Source organism: Euwallacea fornicatus, chromosome 13 (genome assembly GCF_040115645.1).
Source record: "Euwallacea fornicatus isolate EFF26 chromosome 13, ASM4011564v1, whole genome shotgun sequence".
NCBI classification, from domain to species: Eukaryota; Metazoa; Arthropoda; class Insecta; order Coleoptera; family Curculionidae; genus Euwallacea; species Euwallacea fornicatus.
The window spans coordinates 1,126,254-1,152,077 of record NC_089553.1 but is presented as its reverse complement, the minus strand read 5'-3'; the positions used below and the strand labels follow the sequence as shown (position 1 = coordinate 1,152,077).

Sequence of the window (25,824 nt, the reverse complement as noted above, 5' to 3'; positions counted from 1 at the left end):
ATAGTCATTTTAATAGTCTCACCCCCAGCAGGTTTCTAGGCACATATCCTTCCTTGTCTCCTAATTTGGACCACCACCACTCTCTTTCATTTTCATCCCCTTTGCGCAAAACTGTGAACTGCTGGCCGGCACGGAAAGTCAATTCATCAGGCTGCTGTGCCGCATAATCAAACACCGCATAAACGGTCCCCGCATTCAAAATTCCCAATTTTTCCTGCACACCTGCACACCAAAAATTATTACACAATTCACTAAAAACACCAAATACTTACTGTACAAATATTCAGAACACCCATCAAACCCTTCCTCATCTTCCTCGCACTTTTCCGCCGCAGTTTCATGGTCGCTGAGAGTCGTGGCAAAAATACAAGCTCCATGCTCCACCAGAAATTTCACCATAGTTAAATTATTGCAACTAGCTGCGCAGTGCAGAGGCGTCCACCCATCACTGTCTTGCGCGTTTACATCGCACCCGTACTCCACCAGGAACTTCACTATTTCTATATGCCCAGCGCAGATTGCATTGTGCAGGGCTGTGATTCCCTCGTCATTAGCGGCGCTAGGATTTGGTACCTGTGTAGCAGTCTTTTTAACCAACTCCAATTCTCCCTCGAGGCTGGCATCCAACAAAAGAGCCAAAGGGTCAAAGCTGACTCTTCGCGATAAGTTATGTTTGCCAGTTTGTTTGAGATTGCCCTTTTTGATTCGTTTTATAACGTTGTCCTCCTTGGGTTCTTTGGAGTCTATGCTGCTGGTGTCGTCAACAGAGGAGCGAGAGCTTCGGTCTGTTTCGTCTTTCGATGCAGGTTCTTGATAGTTAATATCTGAGAGTTTATCTTGTGGTGCTGATCCTTGCTGAAAGTAGATCACACAAATTTATAAAAACTAATAGAACTTCTGTTATGGTCTGTCAGGCACACTGGTGAGAACTGTTGGGATTCAGGAAATGTTTTATAGGTCATAAGAGTTAGGTGGGTTTAATTTCAATAAGTTAAATTAAGCATTTTAACGGGAGAAAGCTGGCAGCGAGAAAAAAATGTAGTAATAAAAGGTTATTTAGGGATAATAAAGGTAAACAAAACTGTTAAGTTTGATGTAAATACTTCGAGAGGGGAAAGTAATATATGTTGCAAATCTCTAATTTTTTAATCTCTATTTAAAAAGTGACATACAGGTATCAACAATTTAAATGAAAACATAGAGATTGTGCAAGAAGTACAAAATAATGTTTAATATGCCTCCGACAAAGACCAACGAAGTAGGTGAGAGACCAAAGGCTGAATTGGGCGGACTCGGTTCAGTGTTCTGCAGGATCTCTCATCATTTCAAAATTTTACTTATAAAAGTTCTGATGATGAATTAAATTAGTTTTGAATTTTCGCTTATTTATAAATTATTGTTCATTTCCCCGTTACAGCATATTACAGTTGCATCATCAATGAATATAATGATTTAAATTTGCTGATATTCGAAATTTTTTTTATGATCTCTTGGTAGATCGAAGGTTGAGTCGGCAGCATTGGCCCCTCCAGGTTTATTTACCGTTTCAAGCAATTTTCGGTACCGTTTGACAGTCACTGGGGAATGTTAAAGCATCAGTTAATTTCATCAAAATAATTCATAAATACGCATATTTATGCATGTTTCAATTTCTATTTGCTGTTTTTTGCTACGATAGTTCTTAAAGTTTCCATTGCTGCGAGAACAGCTAAATTAAAATTAATCTAAACATCGAACTGGAGACGGATTTTGTTACTTCTTTATTGTTCTTTGTCGGTGGCACATTAAACGTTATGCGATTCTTCTCTCACTTGCGCAATTTCTATGTTTTCACTTGAACTGGTTTATCTATCCAAAATTCTCAGCAGTGCTTTAACCCCCCTTTTTAAATTAAAATAATCCACAAAAAACCTCTATTTCTACTTTCTAAGTAAATCGCACAAGGTGCTTATAATGTTGTTCCAACTTAGCTTTCAACTACCCACCCACCTGAGACTCCTGGTTTTGAAATGGCGGTGGCACATCTTGTAACCTCCGATTATTATTCAAAACTAATCCATTTAGTTTATTGGAATGAGCAGCAATGCTACGCAACTTGGGCTGTTCGCTCAAGGGTTGTTTCTTAAAGTTCAGAGGCTTCGCCTTGATGATCATCTCGGCAGATTGAGCATTAGGAGCTAATTTACTGGAAGTTTCAATTGCAGGAGGTTTCTGACCAATTAGTGGTTTGGCGGCCAATGCAGGGGAAACCTTCTCTTCTGGAGGTTCGGTGAGAGGCAAAGGAGGAGGCCTGACCGGCTCCTCATTGAATATCTGAGTTTGCCTTGGAGGGGGTTTGATTGCGGGCTTGGGAGGTAAAGCTGGTTTTGGTGTACTGTCATGGGAGGCCTCTGGGGTTCCAATAGGAGTGCTGCTAGACTGAGGAGGTGACAATAAAGCTCCTGGAGGCGATTGCACTTGGTTGCCGTGTAAAAACGGCGCTTTAGTGGTGCTCTGCGGCTCCACCGGTTGTACTTTAATCGATGAAGTTTGATAGACAGTGGAAGGAATGCTGGTGTGCTGGATGGAGGTGGGGGCCACACTGCTTATAGGTTTCTGCACACATAATAATTTTTTGTTCACAAAAAACGGAAAAAATGAATTAACAAACCTGATATGTCGCCGGAGCTCCCGTTACCTGTGGCTCATTCTGGAATTTATTGGACCTCAAAATTACCTCTTCCTTATTGGAACAAAATACATTAGGATCCTTATTCCCATCGCTACTTTTCCGACTAAGCAAATCATGTTGATTTAACGGAGTGGCTATATTTTTGTTGACTTGACTTAAAGGAGCGCTATGCACCATCATATGCGCCGCCTGCACTACATTATTCGCATTTCCATTTACAACATTGGATATGTAGGTATTGTCTTCTTTCTCGATATGATCATTCTTTAAATTTTTGTTGTTAGTCAGAAGATTCACTGTGAACTTCGTGTTGTAGGGCAGGGTCTGGTACTTAGGATCCGACTTTGATACTGCGAAATCTTTGATGTTGTCCTCCTCGTTTCTGGCTATGAAAACGTTTCCCATTTTCTGCACCAGTTGGTCAGCTTGGACGTCATTGATGTTGGCATTCGATTCCAGTTTGATATGTTGAGTTGCCTGTTGATATGCTGGATGATATGAAGTAAACTGTAAATGATAAATTACTTCACAACCAAGCATTTTTCAAATATTGTTTATACAGGGTGATTTCATAATTGGGAAACTTCTACTGGCAAAAGAGGAGTAAAAAAATAAGCACTTTTTTTCTTATTTTTGGGAAATACGGGGAAAATTTATTAATTTGTGCTAAAAAGTTTGAGATGTTCGAAAAAATATATATCAGGCAGTAGGAGTTTCCTAACATGGGAATCGCCATATATAGTAATCTTTTTTGATCTAGAACACGAGGTCACCTTGTCGTTATTAAATAGCAAATCTTGGAACTTTAAACCAAAACCTGCAACGCTGCGAGTTTCTTTTGTCATTTTAGGCCCTTTTATAACATTATGGGGGTGACGTCTCGCAGAACGACCGTAATACGCGGACAATGTTGCCGTAGTTGAAGTTTTTATGTTGACTTTGTGAATGGACGATTATATTTTGTGAATAATAATTTTCTCTATTCTCACTCAAGCAATAAATAGTATCATCTTAACCGCCTCAAAACAATCCCACGCATCGAATATGTCAGGCTCAATTATCTAACGTTAATTAACTGCTGCGAATTCGATTATGTCAGCCATGCATTAGTGCCATTCAAGACTGATTTCGCGGTTTCGAAATGAGTTTACCGCCCTCTTACCTCTTGCGTCTGATTGTTTCTCAGCTGTTGATTCTGCTGTAGAGGAACGTGGTTGTAAGGCTCGACTGCCGCAATGTTGTTGCGAAGAAATCCGTTCGGAGGGATGTTGCCTTGTAGATGGCTCCTCGCGTAAGCCTCATTGTTCTGTTCTGGTGTGCCAGTTAACCTGAAATATGCGTTGAAATTCTAGTTTAGTCGAGAATCAATTTCGAGAACACGGAAACGAATTTGGGTTGTTTCCAAGACCATTTAGACCTCGAAAAGAATGGTCTCACTCGAATATAATGCAGCACCCAATTGGAAATTCGATTAGGGCAGGGCGGGAGGGAGTCGTGGTTGATTTATCGGTTCGGTAACATATTGCATCGTTGTATTTGTTTTTGACGGGGGTATTTTCCACGAAAGGAATCGTCTATCAATAGCGTTTTTTAAAGAAACTTTGGCTGAAAACGGGAAAGAAACAGTGGCGTGGCGGAACTGAGAGTCAAATCAATCATTTTCTAGGGTCTACAATAGAGGCAATATCGATAAATCAACAGATTTGGTTCGCGTTATCTCCTAGTTTACTTTTTTTCTGTAATTTTGGTCAATTATTCGAACAGAAAAAAATTATGATGCTATATATTTTAGCTTCATTTCGGTTTTTTCCAAGCTTCGTCAAGTCAGTTCTGGCGAAATTAGGATTTTAGATGATACTTCAAGACATCGATTTCCGGTTCTCTAATTATAGAACCTAGTTATTCATAAATACTTAATTTATAAAAATAATAAATGACCCGCCAAAGTTTCTTGACAATGGTGAATGAAAATTTTACTACTGCTACTTTTGGAGAATTGGCCGAATTTTACTACAGTGGAATCGGAAAACCTCGGCCTAGAATATATCTTTGTTTGGTCTTCCAAGAGTGCTGTTGATGACTGTATACCAATCATTCATGGTTCATCAGTATATCAAACGTAGTTACTGCGCGATGGCAGCTGAAGAGGTTCTATCGTATATTTCTTTCTTTTTGGAATCTTCACTTCATATGATTGTTTCAGCCTTAGTTGGTCATTTGGACTCTCTTTCTGTAATAGCGGCATTGCAACGTTTCGCTTCGCGTTTATTTTCGCTGTTTTCCAGTTTCAATGGGAACCTCATAGGGGGCCACCGCTCGTTCTATGAAAAACTCTTGCTACTCTCTTGATCCAGATAGAGGCTCCCGCGACTCTAACAAGGTATTGAACGCCACTCCTGATCTGGTTTCCAGTGCACCAGTGATGAGTAGGCAGATCAATTCTTGCAATCTTGTCAAGATCAGTACATAGCATGTCTTATCTATCAATGGTGATTAAAACCACACTAGACCACAAGATTATGCCATCGACAGCCTGTGGTATAATCCTGACCCAACGTCTAGTTGTGGTACAGTGCTTCATGAAGGGCGGCTTCATCATAAAAAAAAACGATGAGAAAACAAAAACAAATCAGATATCAAAGGCAAATCAACATTGATGGGTAAATGGTGAAGTTAAAAGACAATAATTTTAGTATGTATATGAATATTTCCATAAATAGGACTACAAATTTCAGTTTAAAATATCTTGTCAGTGGTACAAAAACGTACATGATCAATTGAAGCGCATAAAATGGAAAACTAGAGAGTATTCGGATTAGATTTCAGAGTAAAATGGATGAAAATCGACCAGGGATCGGATCTAGATGGAACTGCAACTGAAAGTTTCAATTGCATGCGTTCCGAATTTCAAATTGAAAATTAATGCGGCTTAGCCAAAAACCGTACTAAAAGAATGATTTTGTTTTAATCGCGAATCGGCGAACCGGAAATCCGTGTCTGAGCATCCGACTGGCAAATTTGTTAAAACCATCAACCCGAAACGAAACATTATTATTATCCACCTCTACCTAGCAATTATCATTATTAAACGCAAAGCATTCCTTGTAGCTTTCCAGAAACTGGAAAAAATAAATTTAATCTCTCGCACTGAGGACGAGCATTGTATTTAGAGCCCACTGACTGCTTCAATAGCAAACCGAGTTAAATGGACGTTTCTCCAAGCTCCCGACGTTTATACGAAACTACAAAACAATTCAGCTGTTTATGTGGACGGACAAGAGTGGACAAGGCGAGTGAAATGCATTATTCATCTTAAAGCAGGAATACAACTAAATATTTCTGTCGACGACCCGGTGCTGGGGCATAATAATTCTAAGGACCGTAAACTTAACTGGGCCTATAAATTTACATGAGTTTCAGACTACTCGAGCGGTAAACAGCTCTTAAATTAGATCCGTTAATTTTTCCTCACCTGACAAATTGGTGGTAAGCCGCCTTGTGCGACGCCGCACTAATCTGGCTCGCCAGTTGCTGGTTGAGGCTCCTTTTTCTCTGGAGCCGCTCCTGAAGCTCTGATATCCGCTTATCGATGGCGCTCATTTCCTCCTGCCTGGCCGTGAGAGCCTCTCGTTGTTGGTTTAGCCTTTGATTTTGTTGCTCATTCAGCTTATTTCGATACTATAACAGAGCGTATAGATTGATGAGGGCCGGGAGTTTTTCAAACCCAAGCGAGGAAACTTCTAATTTAACTGTCTGAAGACGGCCCTGCAAATCTATCTTGCTAGCAGAGGAAATTATCCTGCGACTGGTCTCGCACAATAACGAATGGTCTGAACTCCTTTTATTTGGAAACTGACTGGAGTCATTTGCAAGACCTAGGTCGAGAAGATAAATAAGTTTAGGCGGCGCTGGCAGGAAGGACGTTAATGAAATGGAAAAATTTAGAGAATTTTTGCGACGACCGTGTCGCATTGTTTGGAAATGACAAAGAAACATTTGGAATTTTTCCTGCCCGAAGAAAATATAAATTTAAACTGCTCGGTTAGGATCGATCGCGATTTGTCTGGCTCTTAAAGTCCAAATGGACTCGGCAATGGCATATATAAACTGTGTGAGGAGATCAAATTTGCAGGAATGCAGATGCATGCAACTAAACGTCTGTAGAAGATTTACGGGCAATGGAAATTCTATTCCGGGGAAATTGGATGTCGATGCAGTTTTAATGCTATCTGTTTTTTGATTATTTATCTGTCACCGGCGCTTCGAAAGCAATTTATGGCGATAAAAGGTCTGTCGATAGTTTCTAATATTTATTAGTTAAAATCAAAATATTTTGACTTAAGTGGAACAAAAAATTTGGCATTTTGGGATTTTTTCGTGGGCAGTTTTATAAAAATCATAATTGAAAATATGTCTATTTATACGTAACATTTTTCGCTGTTATGCATAGAAAGTTTTAGTGAGTGCACGTAGGAGATAATTTGGCAATTGATAAGTGCGAGGGAGACAGGCTACCGTGGTTGACTCGCAAGCAGTACACCTTAATCTAAAAACGGATCATCACACAAAAATGGCTCGTTTTTCAATTGATGTGTTCTAAAAATACCATTTGTCTCGTGGTGTTTGGAGAGGTAAGACTACATTAAAATTTATCATGGAATTAATTCTCGAGGGGCGCATTCAAATTTCCAACTGTGCACGTAGTTCGCGTCCTCCAAAATCACGTAGAACTACATCCATCCTCAGATCAAGGCGCACTGCTTGAGAGTCAACGATGCTAACCGATCATTGACAATAAAAGGGGAAACGGTAACCCGTCTCTTTCACACTTATCAGTCGCCTAATTGCCTCTTGCTTGCACTCATTAAATCTCCATGTGCATAAAAGATATACAGTGTGACTTTACTACGTATAAATTTAGTTATTACATGATAGATATGTGAATCTGCACTTTGGGAAGACAGAGCTTATTAATCTGATTTAGGTGACTCCTCAAAAATCTTCACCTTGTACATGCGGATAAGCCACATTGGAGCACTACCCAGGAAAACCAACAGGAATGCGTTGAATGGGCGCGTCACTATAAGTGTTATTATTGGCGTAAGTATATGATCACATGAAGTATAATAATTGAAAACAACGTATTGCGCAATCAAAGAAGAAATTTGTGCCGCAATTACTGAGTCTAGGCGGTGGCATTCATCCGAAAGCGACTGAACTAACTAAGAGTTAAAAAAAAGTCACACACAGAAGTCACATTCGCCATTTCTTCAACAATTTGACGGAACTAGCTGGTAGACATTTAATTATTAGTATATCCTGTATAGTATTCCATGATTAATGTATTTACATTAATCTCTACCTGCCACGGCTACTAAAAACTGTTTGATAACAATCAAAATTTACGACAAACTTGGCAGCTGGAACGCCAAAAGAGACACTCCATTTAAGGCGACAGGAAACTGGCGCGTGTAAGCGTGGAATCTGCTGTCTCAGATAAGCGAATACACAGTAAAAATATATTTCCTAAATGTTGGCAGCTTGTTTTTTCCGTTTGATGCGATAAAACTGAAGTTCCTTCAGCTCTATCCGTGATTGGGCTCAATTACAGCAAAAAAACCTTCGTTTAACTCTTAATTTGGAAACTTTAATACGGCTATTTCATCAACGGGTAGTTATTAAAGTAAATGTTTAAGATTAGTATACGTCAGTAAGTTGAAGTATTTTCATTGCTACGATTATTTTTAAAACAATTTTTTGACCTATGCCAGCAACTTCACAAACTGGAAAGACAGAGACCGGTCTTCCCACTCTCTGGGGATCAAGACGCAACAGGAAAATTTAACGACCTATTTTCCCCGATAACATTGCCTTTTTATTGGAATTTCCCTCGTTTGGGGCGGCTTAATGCCATTGTTCAGTCAATTGATGTCAATACGAATTTGAACACATTTCTTTACACGCTTACCATGAGCTCCCTTCGCAGTTTATCCAGTTCTAGAGCGGAGGCGGTCGGAGGCTCTCTGTTGGTCTTGCCCCGTCTCAGTTCCTCGAGTTGACGGGTAAGCTCCTCCACTTTGGCAACGGCCAAGGAGAGCTCTTTTTCCTTTTCATTGAAGAGGGCTCTAATTGAATCAAGGTCACTTGCTAGAAAAAGCAGAGAAAATGTTAACAGCAAATAATAATAAAAGAGGGGCTCGCTATAATTTATGCCTGCGGAAACAGGAAATGGCCGTGTAAAATACGATCGCGTGTGCGTTAATTAAAATAAATAATGCCGATGCTTTAGCTGCAGGGCATGCTGAATTGGTCTAGAGGAACAGTTAATAAAAATGCGTCATATACGCCCAAATTATGTCAAGCAATATTGGCGCTGATTAAATAATTAAATTGCTTAATTCTCGCAGCTGCAACTTAGTTAAAAACCAATTTCCTTCGACGAGACAAATTTTGTTCCGGAAGTACATTTGTGCCCGCCAACCGCATCGTAAAGGCCATTCTGGCGCCTGTGGGCGCAATTCGTGCCAGATTCTCAACCATTTTCCCCTAATTGCTATAGTTTTATATGGAGCTCCAAATTTATCAACTTCTTCTCTAATAGCCTGAAATGCACTCCACTCGGCCCCGCCATAATCCAGTTTAATTAGATCCAGCAGCTTTAAAGTTGACAGATGATACGGGATGTGCGCCCGTCCTTTGTTCACGTTAACACTATTGTTCCTGCATTTAGATGTTTCCAGAACCGGGGACGCGGGTATTTACGATTACAATGGGATCGAGGATTGATGGAGTTGTCCGAGTGATTTGGGGTAAATTTTAGTCAAACCCTCTCAGAAAACAAAGGAACTTAATGGCAAGCCCTATGATCAAATACTTACTGAGACTAATATTATTTTGCTTCTGATGGTCGACTTGGCCCCTAAGAGCGCGCAGTTTGCGCAACTTGAGTTCCTGCGCCTCGACTCGATCCCGCAACCTGCGCAGCCGTTCGCTTTCAGCTTGGACGCGTTGCGCTCGCGCATCCTGCTCTTTCAAGTACCGCAGCCGTTGCTCTTTCGCGGTTAGCAGCTGGTGCTGGGAATCGATCTGCGCTTGCTGTCTACACGCCATGTCGCGCAGCTCGGTCAGCGTCAACTGCACTCCGTCTGGTAACTGAAAACAAGACATATTCCGTTAACGTTGAAGCAAAATTGTGTTCAGAACATACATTGCTCACAACGCAAGTAGTCATCAAGATAACTGGGTTTTGCACGTAAACTATGTTTGATATTCCAAGGTTTAAATTTCTCAACAGACAATTTGAGTGATTTTCATTTTGAGATCGTTTTTTACATAACTAATCTTGTACATTAGTGTACGATTTATTTAAAAAAAAAATTACAATTTTTCAATGATCCTAACGATGAGTCCCGAAGTTGGACCACTCTGTACATGCTAAAATAAAGTGAAAAATAATCCTTAAAAGCCTCCGTAATCTTCCTTTTCTTTCATTTTCAAACAAGGGCGTAACTATGGAAACAATTCTCCTAGGAGGGATCACTGTCTTTATATTAATTGCTGTGCTATGACTGATTAATTGAAGTTATATTTATAGGTATAAAAGTACATAAAATTTTATTTATGTCCTGTAACCGAACGCTGTCATGGGCTCTTCTAAGGTGAGCAAGCTTTAAGCGACCGCTCATAGATGACGCCACTTAATATTAATAATTCTGGTGATATAATCAGCAATTCATTCACCAAATAATCCAGAATTTTTTAAAAACTTTCACATTAGTTTAGAATTGGTTTATTGAAAAATACCTTTTAAAGGCATGTTAGGTAGGTATTTAAAATTATTTGTCTGAGTATTAAGGGCCAACACTGTCGTTTTCTCTGCACTAGAATTTTTACGCTTGAATATTTTGTGTTTGGTGTTGGTTATTGAGCAGAAAAGTTTGGTTTCATACCTGTCCAAACTTATATGTATAACTAGATTGACAGCTGAATAAGTATAACATGGGACGACAACAAGGCGAAACTTCCCACGTGAACCTCTTGCATAACTGCTAAATAAATTTGGATTTTTAAACTTAAATCGATAGTTCCTTTGGGAATGATATAAGACGAGAAGAAGTCGACTCGAAGCGGAACTTAGAACAATTGTGTGTCATATTCTGTTGAATTATGACGTGCATTGTTTGTAATGGCGATATCCGAATTCAGCCCGTTCAATCTAGTTGATTGAACGTAGCATGCACAACTTACACGTATCGCAAACGAACAAATATTTAATTTACATAATTTTCGGTTCGGATACGTTGCGATTCATTGAGCCATAAAATGTTGACAGATCCCCCTTTTGCGATCGACGCGCCTGGAAAAAGGACGATCGTTTTGCCTTGCATGCGAAAAAGAAAATTGCTCCAGTTTCCAGGCGTGTTTATTGAATAATTTTCAGGGAGTTTAATATTAAATTTTAAGCGGTACTCTCGATAATAATACGAGAAAGGAATGGACTAACAGGGTTTCCCAGTTATTTTAATGGAATTACTCTTTTACAAAGTGTCAGCGCGTTTCAAATAGCAACTAAAACCATAAGAAATGAAAGATCGGGCACAGCTCATGCTGGGAAGATTAAACTTTAATGAAGTTGTCCCTAATATGTTTCAGAAAGATAAATTATACAGCCCGGAAAGAGCGTCTTGCTGACGTTTTATCGCATCCCTTTTAATAAAGCTGCAAAATGCAACAAACCGAGAATTTTTAATATTTAAGGTCGGGTTTTTCGAAGGCACTGATAAGACTTTGGGTCTTAAATGCCCTTCGAAACCCAGTACAAGGAATCTTTATAGTTTTTGTTAAAGAATAAAAGCGATATACCTAATAAATTCCTAGCTTCATTGCACAATGAAGGCGTTTAACATGAAAACCCTTCCAAGAGATAAGTATGTTCTTTTGCGCCGAAACTTCCGTCTATGCCTCAGGGACTTACAACTAAACATACTTTCTCATCTAACACAACAATCATGCATCTACGAAATATACCTCATCCAGATACAAAACAGAGCTTCCTTCGCTTTTGAAAGAACCCCTGTTAGCTTCTGCGTCAGTTTCAGCTGTGGCTTGCAACTGATGCTTGTCACAGCTATCATTTTCTCTGTTTTTCTTTTTCGCTGCGGTTGCTTTGACATTGATCTGGACCAGTCTTTCCGAACAGCCAAGTTTATCTAGCGGGTTGGCCGAAAGGTAAGGAGGACTAATTCGCACCGATCTTCCGGGCTTAGGACGGACACCCTGAATTAAGCATAGACGTTAATTAAAAGGGACTCTCCGGTGTATAATCTATTTGGCCAGGGTTGAACTATGCTTGTTAATGTATCAGATTTGAGAACTTTATTTTCGATGAATATTCCATAGGAAGAAGTATTGCATCCTTTGTTAATGTTACTGATGGTTTTTCACTGTCAGTGAATTAACCATAACAAAGCATTCTCGTTTTATATTTCCAAATTTCTGCTTTATTCTTCTGGTATCTTCAATGTACAGCGAAATAAAAAAAAATGTATGAAACTCATTGGAAAATACCATTTTGTAGAGCTTGTATCGAATCGCGGGTGCTCGCTTCGCTTGTCCTACTCGTTACATAAAACTATGCATTTCCTAATTGGTTATATAAATAGCTATGATTTCACATTGTCACCTAATTACAAAGATTTGTGTTGTAAGTACTTACCCGTATGTAACAATCGAATGAATGAGAGTACAAAACGAACGATGTTTTTGGAAAATATGACGAACGCAATATGCCATATTGTCCGAACGCAATCAAATTTTTATCGAAAGGTACCACCGTCGAAAGTATTCATTAAATTGATACGCAGAAATATATATTTGGAAAGCTCCCGAAGTCAGTGTGAAAATTGCAAAGAAGTTCTTTTTAATTCCTAAAATAGTTAAGTTATTCACGATGAAAGCAAAGCCATAAAGTCTCGTTGAATTGTAACTTCTGGCCGCCGTTGGTTTACCAGCTGTCAAGAAGAACGGTAGCTTTTGAAACCTTACTCCCGATACCTGCCTCCGAAAATTTCTTAATGGTTACGAGATGTTGTGGGGATCCCGCGACATCTCGTAACGTAGGCATTACACTCTCAAGAAGGGGAAATTTAAATTTTACCTTGTCGGTGGGGATTTTCAGTGGTGGCGCCCCTAAAGGGATAGGGGATCGTCTGAACACAGAGGGATCAGCCGGCTGGCACACGCAGGCCAGCATCCTTTTTAATTTTGTTTGTCAAGGAACCCATTCATTTTGCATGCCCTCGAACGGGCGGGTATCTACAAATAATTAATCTAATCAGTCCGATAACAATTTGAGGAAGCACAGGACCGGCTCGTATGGAGGAGTCATTCACACACACACCATTAATAATATCTGACGCGAACCTAATTTACAAGCCCCTTTTAGCCTGATTAATTTCATTCAAGATGTTTTGTATATTATTGTATATTAATGATGTCAGGGCTGGGCCTTTTTGTTCCACGCGAGGGGGTGTTTTACTTTTGAATAATGTATGAACCTCGTTCAAATTTCTAATCGGATGCTTCTGGAATTTAATGATTTTCCTATTTATCTTGCCTGGATACAAACGATATTTTGCAATTGACACGGATATATATTTATAGAAATTTCTTTAATGTGGGTTTATATATACGATAACTCGACAGAAATTAGGAAAGTTAGTGAGTCGTACTTTTCGAAATTGTGCTTGATGAAGCGATAAGCCTTCATAGAGGGGAAGATCTAATGCTATCGATTTTAGTTTTCCAGAAAATACCGTAGCCCACGTAGAATAGAACATTCTACCGTTTCGGGTAAACGTAAAGTAAGTAAAGAGCTCATAAGCAAAATCAAGAAAACGGTGGTGAAAAGTGAATGAAAAACAGCGAAATTAGTACTAATAGGGAAACGATATAAGAAAGTTGCTAAGAACAAAAGATAGCCCAATCTATTTGCTGAATGTAGTAAGAAAATTGTATGAGCAAATGACTATAGAAAGGCTAAGGGTAAAAACATATGGATTAAATCACGTAACTTATTATTCACGTCACAAAATGTAACGATTGAGAGTCGTCTTACGTAAAATGTCAAGTCCTATAAATTTAATATGCTAAAGAAGAATAGAGATACATTTATATGTCTGAACATAACCCCATTTTCCTGCACGGTTGTCGCTAAATTTGTAGACTTTTTGCTTTAATTTGGTGTTTTAAATCGTTGCGTTCTTTATTCATCAACTCTATCGGTAAAAATTCTTGTGAGAGCTAAAACAGTGACCCTGGCTGTTTACTACTGGTATTGTTATTATTATTGTTGGTATAATGCCCATGTACTTAAACAGTCGGTGTAAAAATTTTGTAGCATATCTGTTACATATTAATTTTCAAAAGATGTGGCATCACCGGTGATATGAAGCATGTGACGTGCATAAAAATTTACGTAATTTGAACCATAGTGAAGCGTCGCATCTCGCCCGGCACCTCGACGTTCACCTTGAAATTCACCTTCCTAAGAATTGAACATCGTCACTGATTAACATAGTGAAGAAGTTTGCATCGTCATTGATTGTGGTTTATTTGTCTAATTTCTCACGAACAGGAATCTAGTAAAAAATTGTCTGATTCAGATGGTGACAGTGACCCGCCAAATACCTTGATGTGGTAGCAGTCATTAATTATATTTTGATTATGTTAAATTTGGTCGTGTTTCTCACGCAGGACCAGATATTCCATTCTCTACTCTCAACGTACATTGGGTTCCTTCATCGGATCGAACGTATGGAGTAATGTGGATTAAACGCAACGTGCACTTTTGCCGTATAGAGGAGGGAGTAGGGGGGTTGAGAGAACCAATCACAGAGCATGTTTCGCGCAGCTGAAAAACAAAAAAGTTCGTTTGTCAATTTACGTCGATGTGAGGGACGAGATGCGATGCTCAGTGAATTACGTCAGTTTTGTTTGCACTCTAATGCAGGAAATCGAAGAAGGGGGAAGTTTTATCGTAAATCAGTGTAGGTCAAGAAGTGCGAATCGACCTTAAAAGCATTAAACAGAATTACAGAAAATACTGAAAATCATGAAACTTAGTTCGAAAAAACTGGAGATTCCATGCAATGGTCGTTGTGAACAAAGAGAATACAGACAATTGCGCAGCCTGGGCATGAATTATAAAAAGTTCAAAAATGTCCATTTATTTCTATAAACCTCTCTTCCTAAAATATTAAGATAATGGGCTAAATATGACATCAAATACGTTATTACAAGAAATGACAAAGAAATTAGAATTACATGCGAAGTGCCTCAGAGATCCATAATAGGGCCCCAAATTCGGGAATATTTATTACGGTTCAGTATTGAAGACGGAAATGCCGGAAGAGATGGAAATAATAGGGTTCGCAGATGACACTGCAATAACAGTAAACCGCAAAAATAACGGAACTGTTACGACACAAAATGGACCTGGTTCTCGACAAAATAGACTGAGCAATTCAACGAAAAGAATTAAAAGTAGAGTCGGAGAAAACTGCAACAACGAAAGGGAATACAAATGACTTAAAATAATCATACTTAATTTTGGTCTCTCGTGTTGCTCATGCACAGTGGAACACAATTGCTTTGAATGCTGGAAATGGAAATCATACAGAATCTTCTGCCCGGGGAAAAAATTAACAAAACATTGACCCCAACAGACGTGTTCAATATAATGATCAAATGCTAAGGCCGGTGGGAAGTAGTGAGCACGAACTAGGGTGGATCGATACGAAATCAGTGAGGAAAAAGTTAAAAATGGGAGTATAAGGAACAATGAAATTGTTGAAACACTAGAGAACTACATAGACTCAGCAAATCTCTTGCTTCATGGCATTCCCGAGGATAGAGGGATAGAGTTTTATCCTGCACGAATGCCAACTCTACACTACATATGTGTATGTTCAATGGATTTTAACCCACATATCTGGGAACAGTTTCTCTATGCCTCTAATTTTGAGCACTTTCCAGGCTTCGTGGGGGCATCAATTATCCCAAAATCTAGCTCTGATTTTTTTATAAGAAAAGCTTGAATCTTCAAAGCATTATCTCAAGGAGCTGGGGCTATAAACTACTGTCTCCCAACTCTAATACATTTAATAAATTTTCTCTTTTATTACTGCAAATCTACAATAAATAAGGAAAAGCACTAATTTAAGCTAATAAAGTTGCTTCACATAAGTTAAATTGCGCCCTCCTGAAAGCGCTGGATCCATTACAGTATTTTGCGTTTTGATGATACTTTATCCTTTTCCAGGCTCAAACTGCCGTCTTAAGTGTCATGGATTTAAATTTATAGCCCTCCCCTTGACGTAAAAAAAATATGAAATAATCATGTTAAGGGAGAATGCAAATTAAATTCCCCTTTCTTCGTTACGCACGCGAAAGAAGTTAAGACATATGAGCCGAAGGGGTCTTTTGAAAATTTTCTATTGGAATAATGTTGTTTAAGGAGTGCCCTACAAGTATATTCGAAAAAACTTCGGTATTTTCCGAGAGCAGCTTATAATTTACATTTTTCTTTTATATCAGAATTTATGTGTCAACGATGATAATAAATTCGGCTTTCTGACAAGCAAAAAGTGAGTCTACGCTTAAAAAAAAGGAGTGAAATATGGCCAAATCCCGACAGAACAGCCGGAATGTTTTACTTTTTAGGAGGCTCATCGCTTTGCTAAAGTGTATCAATGCTGTTTTTCCATAAGTAACTTTTTCGTTCTAGAATGATATACAGAGTGTCACTAAAATGACTGTACAACACTGAATTATTATGTATTAATATTTTTTGCAAATATTGAAATAGTTGCCTGCATAAGTTAGAGACATGCTTTTAATAAAGATTGCGAAACCTGAAGAATTTGATGAAGGAGGAGATGCCACTGCAGAATCGAGACACGATGCTTATAGCTAAGAGGAGATTCAAACCTAAAATCTCATATACAGGACGGTCCAATAAGAGCGTCTTAGACGATTACGGCTTTATTAATGGTGTCGATGAAAAATGGTTTTTGCACTTATATGTACGATCTTATAGGACACATTTTAAAAATATTGTCATTTATACAGGAGGCGCAAAAAAGATACGATTCAAACTTACGCTTTTTGAAATCTAACACCCTATATTTTTTTTAAATATTTGAAATTAGAAAAAGAAAATAGTAGAAGTTTGTATAAACACTTAATAGGTCTAAAACAAATACTCATTGAGAAATTTAACGAAGTGTAAAAATGCAAGGGTCAAGAAAACATTTTTTTTCTACTTGAAATGAATTAGTTAATTACCGTTTTTTGATGGGTACGTCTTAACAACAGATACTTCTTCAAGTTGAAAATAGTTCTTTTAAAATTCGATATACAGGGCGAGCAAAAATATTGATTACATCTTACTTATGATTTAGAATATCTTGCTTATTTTAAATAGGATGTATACATTTTTATGTATTCATTAAAATCACTATTTAACGCCCTTTCAAGTGATGCCAACATGTCCTATACCTATCTTTAACCGTTTCTCGTAAAACGAGGTTTTATTTCATTTTAAATAATATAAAAAAATATAAAAAGAAACAATTTTCTTCACATTCTTCAATTATAAATATCAAGTCAATTTTCTCTCTTAAAGAGTAATTTGTTATTTTTAGTTCCCAAACTAATATCAAACACATAATGATTATTAGAAGAGTTATTACAGTTTGATGCATTTGTTTTTGTAACCATGGAAACGAAATCAAGGTATATCCTGACAGTACTTTGTTTTATAAAGATACATACATATATATACATGGTGTTTCCTAAGTACGTTACATAACTTCGGGAGCGTATTCTACAGCTAAAATAAAGGTAATTTTGTTATATAAACTATATCCCAAAAATGCTTCGTTGCGGAAACACAGGGTGTGAAAATTTCTTTAAAAAATTACAATTTTTTAAATATTCCCGAAACTACTTGAGACATTTTAATGAAATTTTAATAAAACAGGCAAGTACAGAACAAAAAAATTCATATCTTCGTACAAGTATTTCTTCTCTTAAGAATAATAAAAAAGAATGAAAAAATTTAGCTAGAATATTTTTTATTTATTTACTCGAAAACGGTCCTACGAAAAAAAGTCAAGAGACCTTTTTTTTCCAAATCGAACACATAATTAAAAAATGAACAAAATATTGGTAAAGAACAGTGAAGTACCACATTTTTTCTTTAAAATATTCAGCAATTATCTTGCCCGCAAGCCACTGGTTACACAACAGCCACTGTTTTTAGCGTAAAATACGCACCGTTGTTAACTCTCAAATCCTGCAAAATTTCATATATATATATATATCGTTAAGCCCTCGAAGTTGTTAAATTTTTACCAGACCGACACAAAATGTTGAGATTGACAGTGGCTTTATCCTTATGATATGTATACATCTCTATTAATTATGAGCATGATGTATTGCATACCCTACGAAATTCTCGATTACTATTGTTCTCGACAACCTTTCGACCTCTTTTTCGGCCAAGGTCTCTTTGCAATATGTGCAATGTGCAAAGAAATGTATTTTTTATTCCACCGGGAAATAGTTGTATAACGAAACTGCTGCCTTGAATTCATAACTTTTTCTTTATTTTACTAGATCTGGAAACATCGCATATATCTTTCTATCGAGTATCGTTTCCAAGGGCGATCAGCTGTACCTTTACAAAAGGCAGGTAGTACCGATATCACTTCGCAGCTGATTCACTCAAATTTTAGCACGGCGATGAGCGAGATGTTGGGAGTGCGCGCGGCACTAATTATCGGGGAAAATCCGAGTTTGCTTTTGTTCTAAAGAGTCGCGAGGTACGCCGTTTGTACATCCATGACTTAGTAAGGGAAAGTGAGCGCCGTTTAAGTGCCATTTTGTGAGTGAAAGTAGATGTTGCTGACGTGCTTCTGGCTCACGCTTTGTGCTCGGATATGAGCTCTGATTGTTATTTCTCATAGCTTACAGTTAAGTTTTGTAAAGTCAGTGAGAACGGCGTAATTACAATTTTATTTAAAAGTTAAAAGTATTTGTAATTTTGGCTCTTTTGGACGGTATTTAGAACCATTTTTGGACGTGGGCGAAGAATGATATCATATTATAACTTGAGCTGTTTCGAAGATTAAAAACTTGTTTCTTGCGTTTTGATCATTTTTTTAGAAATTAATATTGTTTTGTTTGAAGTTTCAACTGTGTACGTCTCTGCTTTGAGTCGAAATGAATTCAAAACCCTAACGGTTTTAAACATTTATTAAAGATATATTTTATTTCTATGAATTAATACTGAAGTTTTTTTTGTGTTTCAGATCTCATTTGTGTTTGCCTCTACTTCAAGTCGAAGTTAATTTGAAACTCTAACTGCTTTGAAGATTTATTTCCAAGAATTAACACTGAAGTTTTTTGTGTTTCAGGCCTCAATTGTGTCCGCCTCTGCTTCGAGTCGAAATTAATTCGAAACTCTAACTCATTTGGAGATTTTTTCTAAGAATTAACGTTGATTTTCTTGCGTTTCAAGCTTCACTCGAGTCTGCCTCTGTTTCGAGTCGTAGTTAATTCGAAGCTCTAACTCATTTGGAGATTTTTTCTAGGAATCAATACTGATTTTTTTATGGTTCAAGACTCAATTGTGCACTTCAATGCTTCAATTCGAAATTGATTCGAAACTCTAACTGTTTTGAGAATTTGTTTAGCAGGAAAACGAAGTAAGATTAGGTATAGATAAGTTCACCTAGCACGCCTTATTTTTGGACCAGGAATTTTTGGCGAGCGTTGTACGGTCATTTCCGGGACACCTTATATATCTAATAATTCCGTATATTTTGCACGTAAAGGTCGTAGACTACAAAATATTGTGTTACACGTAACAAAATTATTTCCTCCACAATGCACACAAAGGGTTAAAAGGTTAATGGCGCCAAGATAACCAGCTCTTAGAAGGACCAAGGTTTTAAATCCAGTTTTATCTCCGCTCGAGTCCAGTTCGGATTTGCACTTTTATGGACAAAACGGCCTTCGAAGGCGGCATTTTTACCCATGCACTGCTATAATATTCAATGTAGCGGCCCCAATTATCCGCGCTATTAAATTTGTAATTAAAATCGTAGTACCAAATAGCCGGCATAATTCAGGTCCGTTACGGAGCACTGTAATCATGATACATATTTATGAAGCCCTTTTAAGGCTAAATATTCCGCGAGAGAGCTGCAATGCAGCCATATTTGTTCAGAAATATATTTACAGGGCTGCCCACTTTAGTATCTAATTTCAGTCATTGTAGAAGGTAAAAAGTCGCCAGGCTGGCAACATAGTAGCAGTTAAGTCGGTGCATAGTCCTTGCTGCGCTCGCGTGACTCAAATAGAGGTCGACAAATGAATAAAGCTACGTTGCCGTTTTTATTAAAAATTGATTATATTATACTCCAACTGCACACGGTCTCTGAGGGAAGGAGGGGGAGGCAAAAGGAACTCTTAGTTTGTTATTATTTCGCAAAGGCATGTCACTGTGATACGTGGTCTTGGTCACGCACTTTCGCCTGCCCCAGAGTCATTAATGTCGTCCAGAAATAGGAAAATCCGCCCATAAGGCTCTAAGCTTATAACCCTATTAAGACTCGAACGTGTGAGTCAACTATATGGAATGAACGAAATAAATGATGCGTAAGCAAAGGTCAGTTTCTCAACCGAAACACATTTTAAACGTCCCAAAAATATAAAAGGCATTTTACCCCTTTAATAACCATTTATATGCAGGTATATTGTATAAAGGGTGTCCGAGATCAGAATGGGAGTGGAAATTATGGGGATTTTGAAAACGGTAAAAGATACTGATTTGGTTAAATAGGAGAAAAATGGCGTAATTAAAGGTCTAAGAAAATGGCGTTCCCGAAACATATTTTGGTTTTTGAGATACTTTGAAGAAATAGGATTATCGATTTTACGTAATATTTTTTCTGGCATTGATATTGGGGATACACCAAAACCAATGGCACCTCTTCACAGAAACTTTTAATGCTCTTTAATGTGGCATTTCGTCTTTGTGGAACCATCATCAACTTAATTTTTTTCAACACTGTTTGGATGTTTTGATAGCACATTCTGAAAGTCCTTTTTATTCTGAATTCAACGATGTTTAACACTTTATGATTTAATTACGTTTTGTTGTTTTTTAGGCCTTAATTAAGAAAATTTTCTATTACGGATCTGTACCTTTCTAGTCCTTTAATTTTTAGGAATCAAAAATTAGCTGTATCAATAAAATCAAATAACCAGTTCATGTCATTTAGGTATGTTCGTGCGTTGATGTTTTTCTTTACTTTTACGTTTTACGTTTTTTAATTTTTAGGTCTTCTCTAAATTAAATTTTAATTCGTTTTTGTTGGTTCCATTAAATCAACGCATCAATTTAGCTATTCGACTGTTATTAAATATCTAAATGAGAAACTGTTAAATGATATTGCCAATTGTTTATTCTTAAAGATTTAAAATCTTTGCACAGGTCCGTAATAGATTTTTTTTAAATTAAATTAAAAAAATATTCAAACGCAATTAAAGTGCAAAGTGTTATACATCGCTGAATCCAGAATAAAAAGGATTTTTAGAATCTGATACCAAAATATCCGGACTGTATTTAAAAAATGTAGTTGATGGTTCCGCAAAGACGAAACGTAGGATTAAAAAAACTGACAATGCCACGTTAAGAGATATTAAGAGGTGTTGTGGAGAAGTGCCATCCGTTTTTACACAGGTTTAATATTAACGGCAGAAAAAATAATATGTAAAATCGAAAAACCCAATTTTTTCAAAGTATCTCAAAAGCCAAAATATGTTTCGGGGATTTATATATATGTCGTTTTCTTAGACCTTTGATTATGCAACTCTTCTCCTATTTAACCATATCAGTACCTCTTACCGTTTCCAAGATCCCCATAGTGCCCTCCTTATCTCAGACACCCATTATATATAAACTGCTCTCATATTACTAAGGCCCTTGTTAACTTCCTAAACATAATCTAGCCCGTTTCCCAATCCAGTTCCGGCATGGACGAATGGCACACTAAAGGCCCACTTAAACTCTTAATAAAGTTTAATTAAAAGCTTTAAATAACAAAACGGAGTTCGCAAATTTTCCGCTCGTTATTGTCGTTTTTAACAGGCTTCTCCCGTCCGACATCTTTTCAAGGGCGCATTCCCAAATGTAGGGCCTTTTTTTCCCAGATATCTATGTCCCAAATGATTGACAATAATCCAGGTCTTTGTGCAAAGAGTGGACCAGCAGGTAGAAGGTATGCGACATCTACGGGTGTGGTTGTATGTTGATGGATGATTTATGGAACCTGAATATGTGAATAAAGGAGAGTAAAACTTCCGTTTTACGGAATTAAAAAAAATAATAAAATAAAATAAGGACTCATAGAATAATATTGAAACCGCTTTGAATTCTGGGCATGGCCTGGGAAAACAACCGACTTTCGGAGATTTAGACGCATTTGGAAATGCCGGCAGTAGGTTAAAAGTCCGGGGAATGCATTTGAAGAAATGTTTTCAAAGTTTAGATGCTTTTCAAAACACTTTTATGCATGCAGCTATGTTATAAGAAATTGCTAAAGTTTAAAGAAGTTGAAATTTTGTTTATCCTCCTTTTGGACAAATTGCCGGAATCCATCGAAACGTCTTATAAATTTTAATGAAGTGAGGTAATACGTAACATTTTAACGATCCAGTAAACGACAACAAGGCAACGCTCATTTGTCAAAATAATATGAATGACACAGTTAGAAAACGGAACTGCGAGTGTGACAGAGAGAGGAAAAATACGACTGATACTTATTAGGTAGGGCCGCGTTGCCAGGTCTGATAAATTTTCCCACAGTACGAAACTATTGAGAAGAAGCACTTGCAAACGGAGATTTGCACAGAACGGATTTCGAATTTTTTACTTTAAATATTTTCTAGATATCAAAGACCAGGTTTAAAACTCCTTAAATCATATTTCAGAGGCATATTGAGGTAACCTTAGAAACGACAGTTTTGTAGAAAGGCTGTGCAGATTGTTACATTTTAAAATAGCCATTTAAACCTCGGTGTGTGCCGTAAATGAGGCATTTCTCGATAGTAACGTCACTGCGGATATATCACAAAATTAATTAATGATACAGATTTTTACAGATCTACAGCTTTGCCACGTTTAGAGACTAATTGGTTTTGGACGGATGTACGTACATCGGAGGATTTTAAAAACAGTTTAATAGTACCTTAGAAGACAAAAAAATTCTCAAGAAAGTGTAACGGACATAAATTAAGAAAATAATTAAGCTTACATTTTTATAAATATTTCTAGTTTCTCAATTCTAAAATCCTTCCTCCGTGCGCTCTTCGTATTGGGATAAGAAAGTAACTAATTTTAAATATATGCAGGAAAATGAATAACGTTATATGTATACAGATAAGCATTTTTTTATACATTCTTTTGAAAACTGATTAATTAATGTTAATGAGATTTCTGCAGTTTTTGAGGCCTCCAATCCAGGCAATACGCGCCTGATCTATAAGCAGTAAATTCAAATTTGCATAAATCCAGTGGCAAAGCACGTCCCAAGATCTGCAAACATTGTTGAAAACTAATTAATCGGGTTTCCGCACCTATTTGTCAGGGTTTTAACTTCAAAATCTTCTCTCAATACAGTGCCGAATTCCCAATTTTCTACCGAAAATTTTGAAGATTATATTTGTATGAAATCAGTGGTGCAGCGAATTTCCAGAAATGGAAAAAAACTATTGAAATATCAGTTAAACTGTTACAAATATTTCTAGTATTTCAGCTATCAATCACTTGCAACTACGTCCCTGATCTTGAGGTAAGAATGAAACGAATATCCTCTCAAATAAAAATGTTTGAGTTGGGTTTAATGTTAAGTAATTGATATAGCACGTAAACTGGGACAAATAAATTCTTAAATATAACCCGATAGGTAAATGAATTTCTTCTGGTTTCAGTACAGTACCAGCTTCGCAGATCTAAAATTCCCTATTAGTATGCCCCTGATTTTTGGGCAATAAGCGGAAAATTTGCAATTCTTTATAGGAATATTCAAGGATGTCATCTTCATGAAATTAGTCGCCTAACAAGGACCCAGAACCATTTAAGTATCTCGTGAGTTGTAATTTTTACAAAAATTGTGGTGCACAGGAGGAGCAGGAGAGATGTATAGTGAAGCCCCTTGAGAATTTATTTTATTATCATTGCTACCAGATTACTTGAGAGATCTGCTACAAAGACTTAGAAAAGTTTCTTACTACAAACTGTAAAAAAAAAATCGTTTAAATTTTGCAATTTTTTGACCTTGTAAATCAATTACGATCCCTTGAAAGGAAGAATAAAAAATGTTCAATTCTCATTTAGTTCAATTGAATTTCTACACTATTGACGATAATTTTAAGATCGTCAAGGAATCTTTTTCCTTGGAGAATGGTCGAGGTACGTAAAAAAATATGATTTCCCTATGGTTACACGGCTTTTAAAATGATTGGAATTTCGTCCTCTTCACTTTAACACTAAACTTGATACTTGAAAATTGACTATACCGTCAACCCATAGCATATATTCCGAACTTTCTTCATTGTCGTAAACATAAAATTATCTGAACAGCTGTAAACAGGAATTAAGTACCTCGTTTTATTTTAACTCCCTCCAGATTAGCATTCCAGCTAAAGCATTATCAAAACAGTTTCCATTAAAAACATTCATAAACTTTGAAGCGGCAAGTTGATAAAGAAGTTTGAAATGGACTAAAGACCCCGGCGTTCCTGGCTGAGAAAAATGGGCAAACGTCAACACATGGTTTTTCCTATTTTCGTAGATTTTGTGCTAATAAATTACACAACCAAAACCTCCATCCACACTAACGGGTGCTTCCTGAACACTACCAAACCAACTACATACCGCTTGGATGTCTGGTCGATCGAGAAAAATTGGTCAACACCGGCAAACACTTGACCACCACTGAAAAGCCCTCGGGAAACAATCGAACTGAACGGGACACCACATCCTCGAAGGGCAAAAACGAATGACTTCCGGTCCGGTTTTTGGGTACGTATTTGAAAAAGGGCCGATCGCGCCCTTCCTGGAACAGCCCTACGGGGTGAAATGCCGGCGCCGCACTGTCATTCACCAGTCGGCGCGTTATATGATATACCCTGTGTGGTGCGGCTCTGCATTCCATGACAGTTCAACCCCTGGGGGTGGGTTTCGAGGGTTTGAAGGGGAGCATGGGGCACCTGCAGTTTTTACCTCTGCATGTCATCATTATGGCCAAAGCAACGTTGTCAGATTCGCAAATTCAATTATGCGTTTCTCAAAAACTACAAATCATTAAAAGAGATAAACAAGCACTGAACAGCTCTAAAAGCGAATTAAAATAAATCAACTCGAAGTTATTGTCCGGTTCTGAACGGAGGGTTCAAAATCAAATACCAATACGAAATCAGTGCCCATAAAAAGTGGTGTTCTTTAGAAAAGTTGGGCAATAAACATAAAACAAAGCCTAGATAGGTGTATGTGGACGAGTCCAGTGGGCCGAACCATCAAAGCTACCGGCCAAACTCGTTGGATCATAGAAAATTAATAAAAGAACGTACACAATAGTGACTCTCACTGAAGTTTAGATTGAAACCGATGAGGAAATATTTTTATTTTTGTCTCAACTTTACGTGGAATCAAACCACTGTTGAGTCAAGAACTTAAAGCCGCATTTTTTGAGAAAAAAAACTCGGTCGGCATCTAAATGGCTCCTTTATCCACTTGTTGGAAAGTCGAACTTAGATAAAGGCATCTGAAACTTTCCACTTACAAATCCACTTATATATTGTTTATCAAAAAAGTTTTTGTAGTCGAACAAGCGCATTGACATGCAAATGCCGTATAAGTCAGACGTGTGACGGGCCTGAGACGCAACTTCCGGCACTTGTGCTTTCGTGAAGAAAAGCAAAACGCAATTTAGTCAGGTCACTGGGACATAAATCGTCTGGGCGAGATGTCTCATGGTTATCTGCGCGCAAGCTTCCCTGATGTCTACAGACTTTAAAAG

The 25,824-nt window shown here is 37.5% G+C and overlaps 1 protein-coding gene across 16 annotated transcripts in view; it reads right to left on the bottom strand.

Annotated features, from left to right (window-relative positions):
• The window catches only part of ASPP (Ankyrin-repeat, SH3-domain, and Proline-rich-region containing Protein), a 92,387-nt gene that overhangs the window by 581 nt on the left and 65,982 nt on the right, over nucleotides 1–25,824 (bottom strand). For 12 of the 16 annotated variants that reach the window (XM_066289022.1, XM_066289020.1, XM_066289019.1 and 9 more), the window contains 8 exons: nucleotides 9,550–9,823; nucleotides 8,640–8,818; nucleotides 6,144–6,349; nucleotides 3,834–3,999; nucleotides 2,651–3,178; nucleotides 1,990–2,595; nucleotides 273–855; nucleotides 23–222 (listed from right to left, as the gene is read on the bottom strand). In XM_066289022.1, coding sequence (XP_066145119.1) covers nucleotides 23–222; nucleotides 273–855; nucleotides 1,990–2,595; nucleotides 2,651–3,178; nucleotides 3,834–3,999; nucleotides 6,144–6,349; nucleotides 8,640–8,818; nucleotides 9,550–9,823 — 2,742 coding nt within the window. Of the gene's footprint in view, nucleotides 1–22; nucleotides 223–272; nucleotides 856–1,989; nucleotides 2,596–2,650; nucleotides 3,179–3,833; nucleotides 4,000–6,143; nucleotides 6,350–8,639; nucleotides 8,819–9,549; nucleotides 9,824–11,698; nucleotides 11,948–12,827; nucleotides 12,986–24,680; nucleotides 24,898–25,824 lie in introns of those variants that run through there. The other 4 variants (XM_066289024.1, XM_066289026.1, XM_066289025.1 and 1 more) reach the window with 3 other exon arrangements.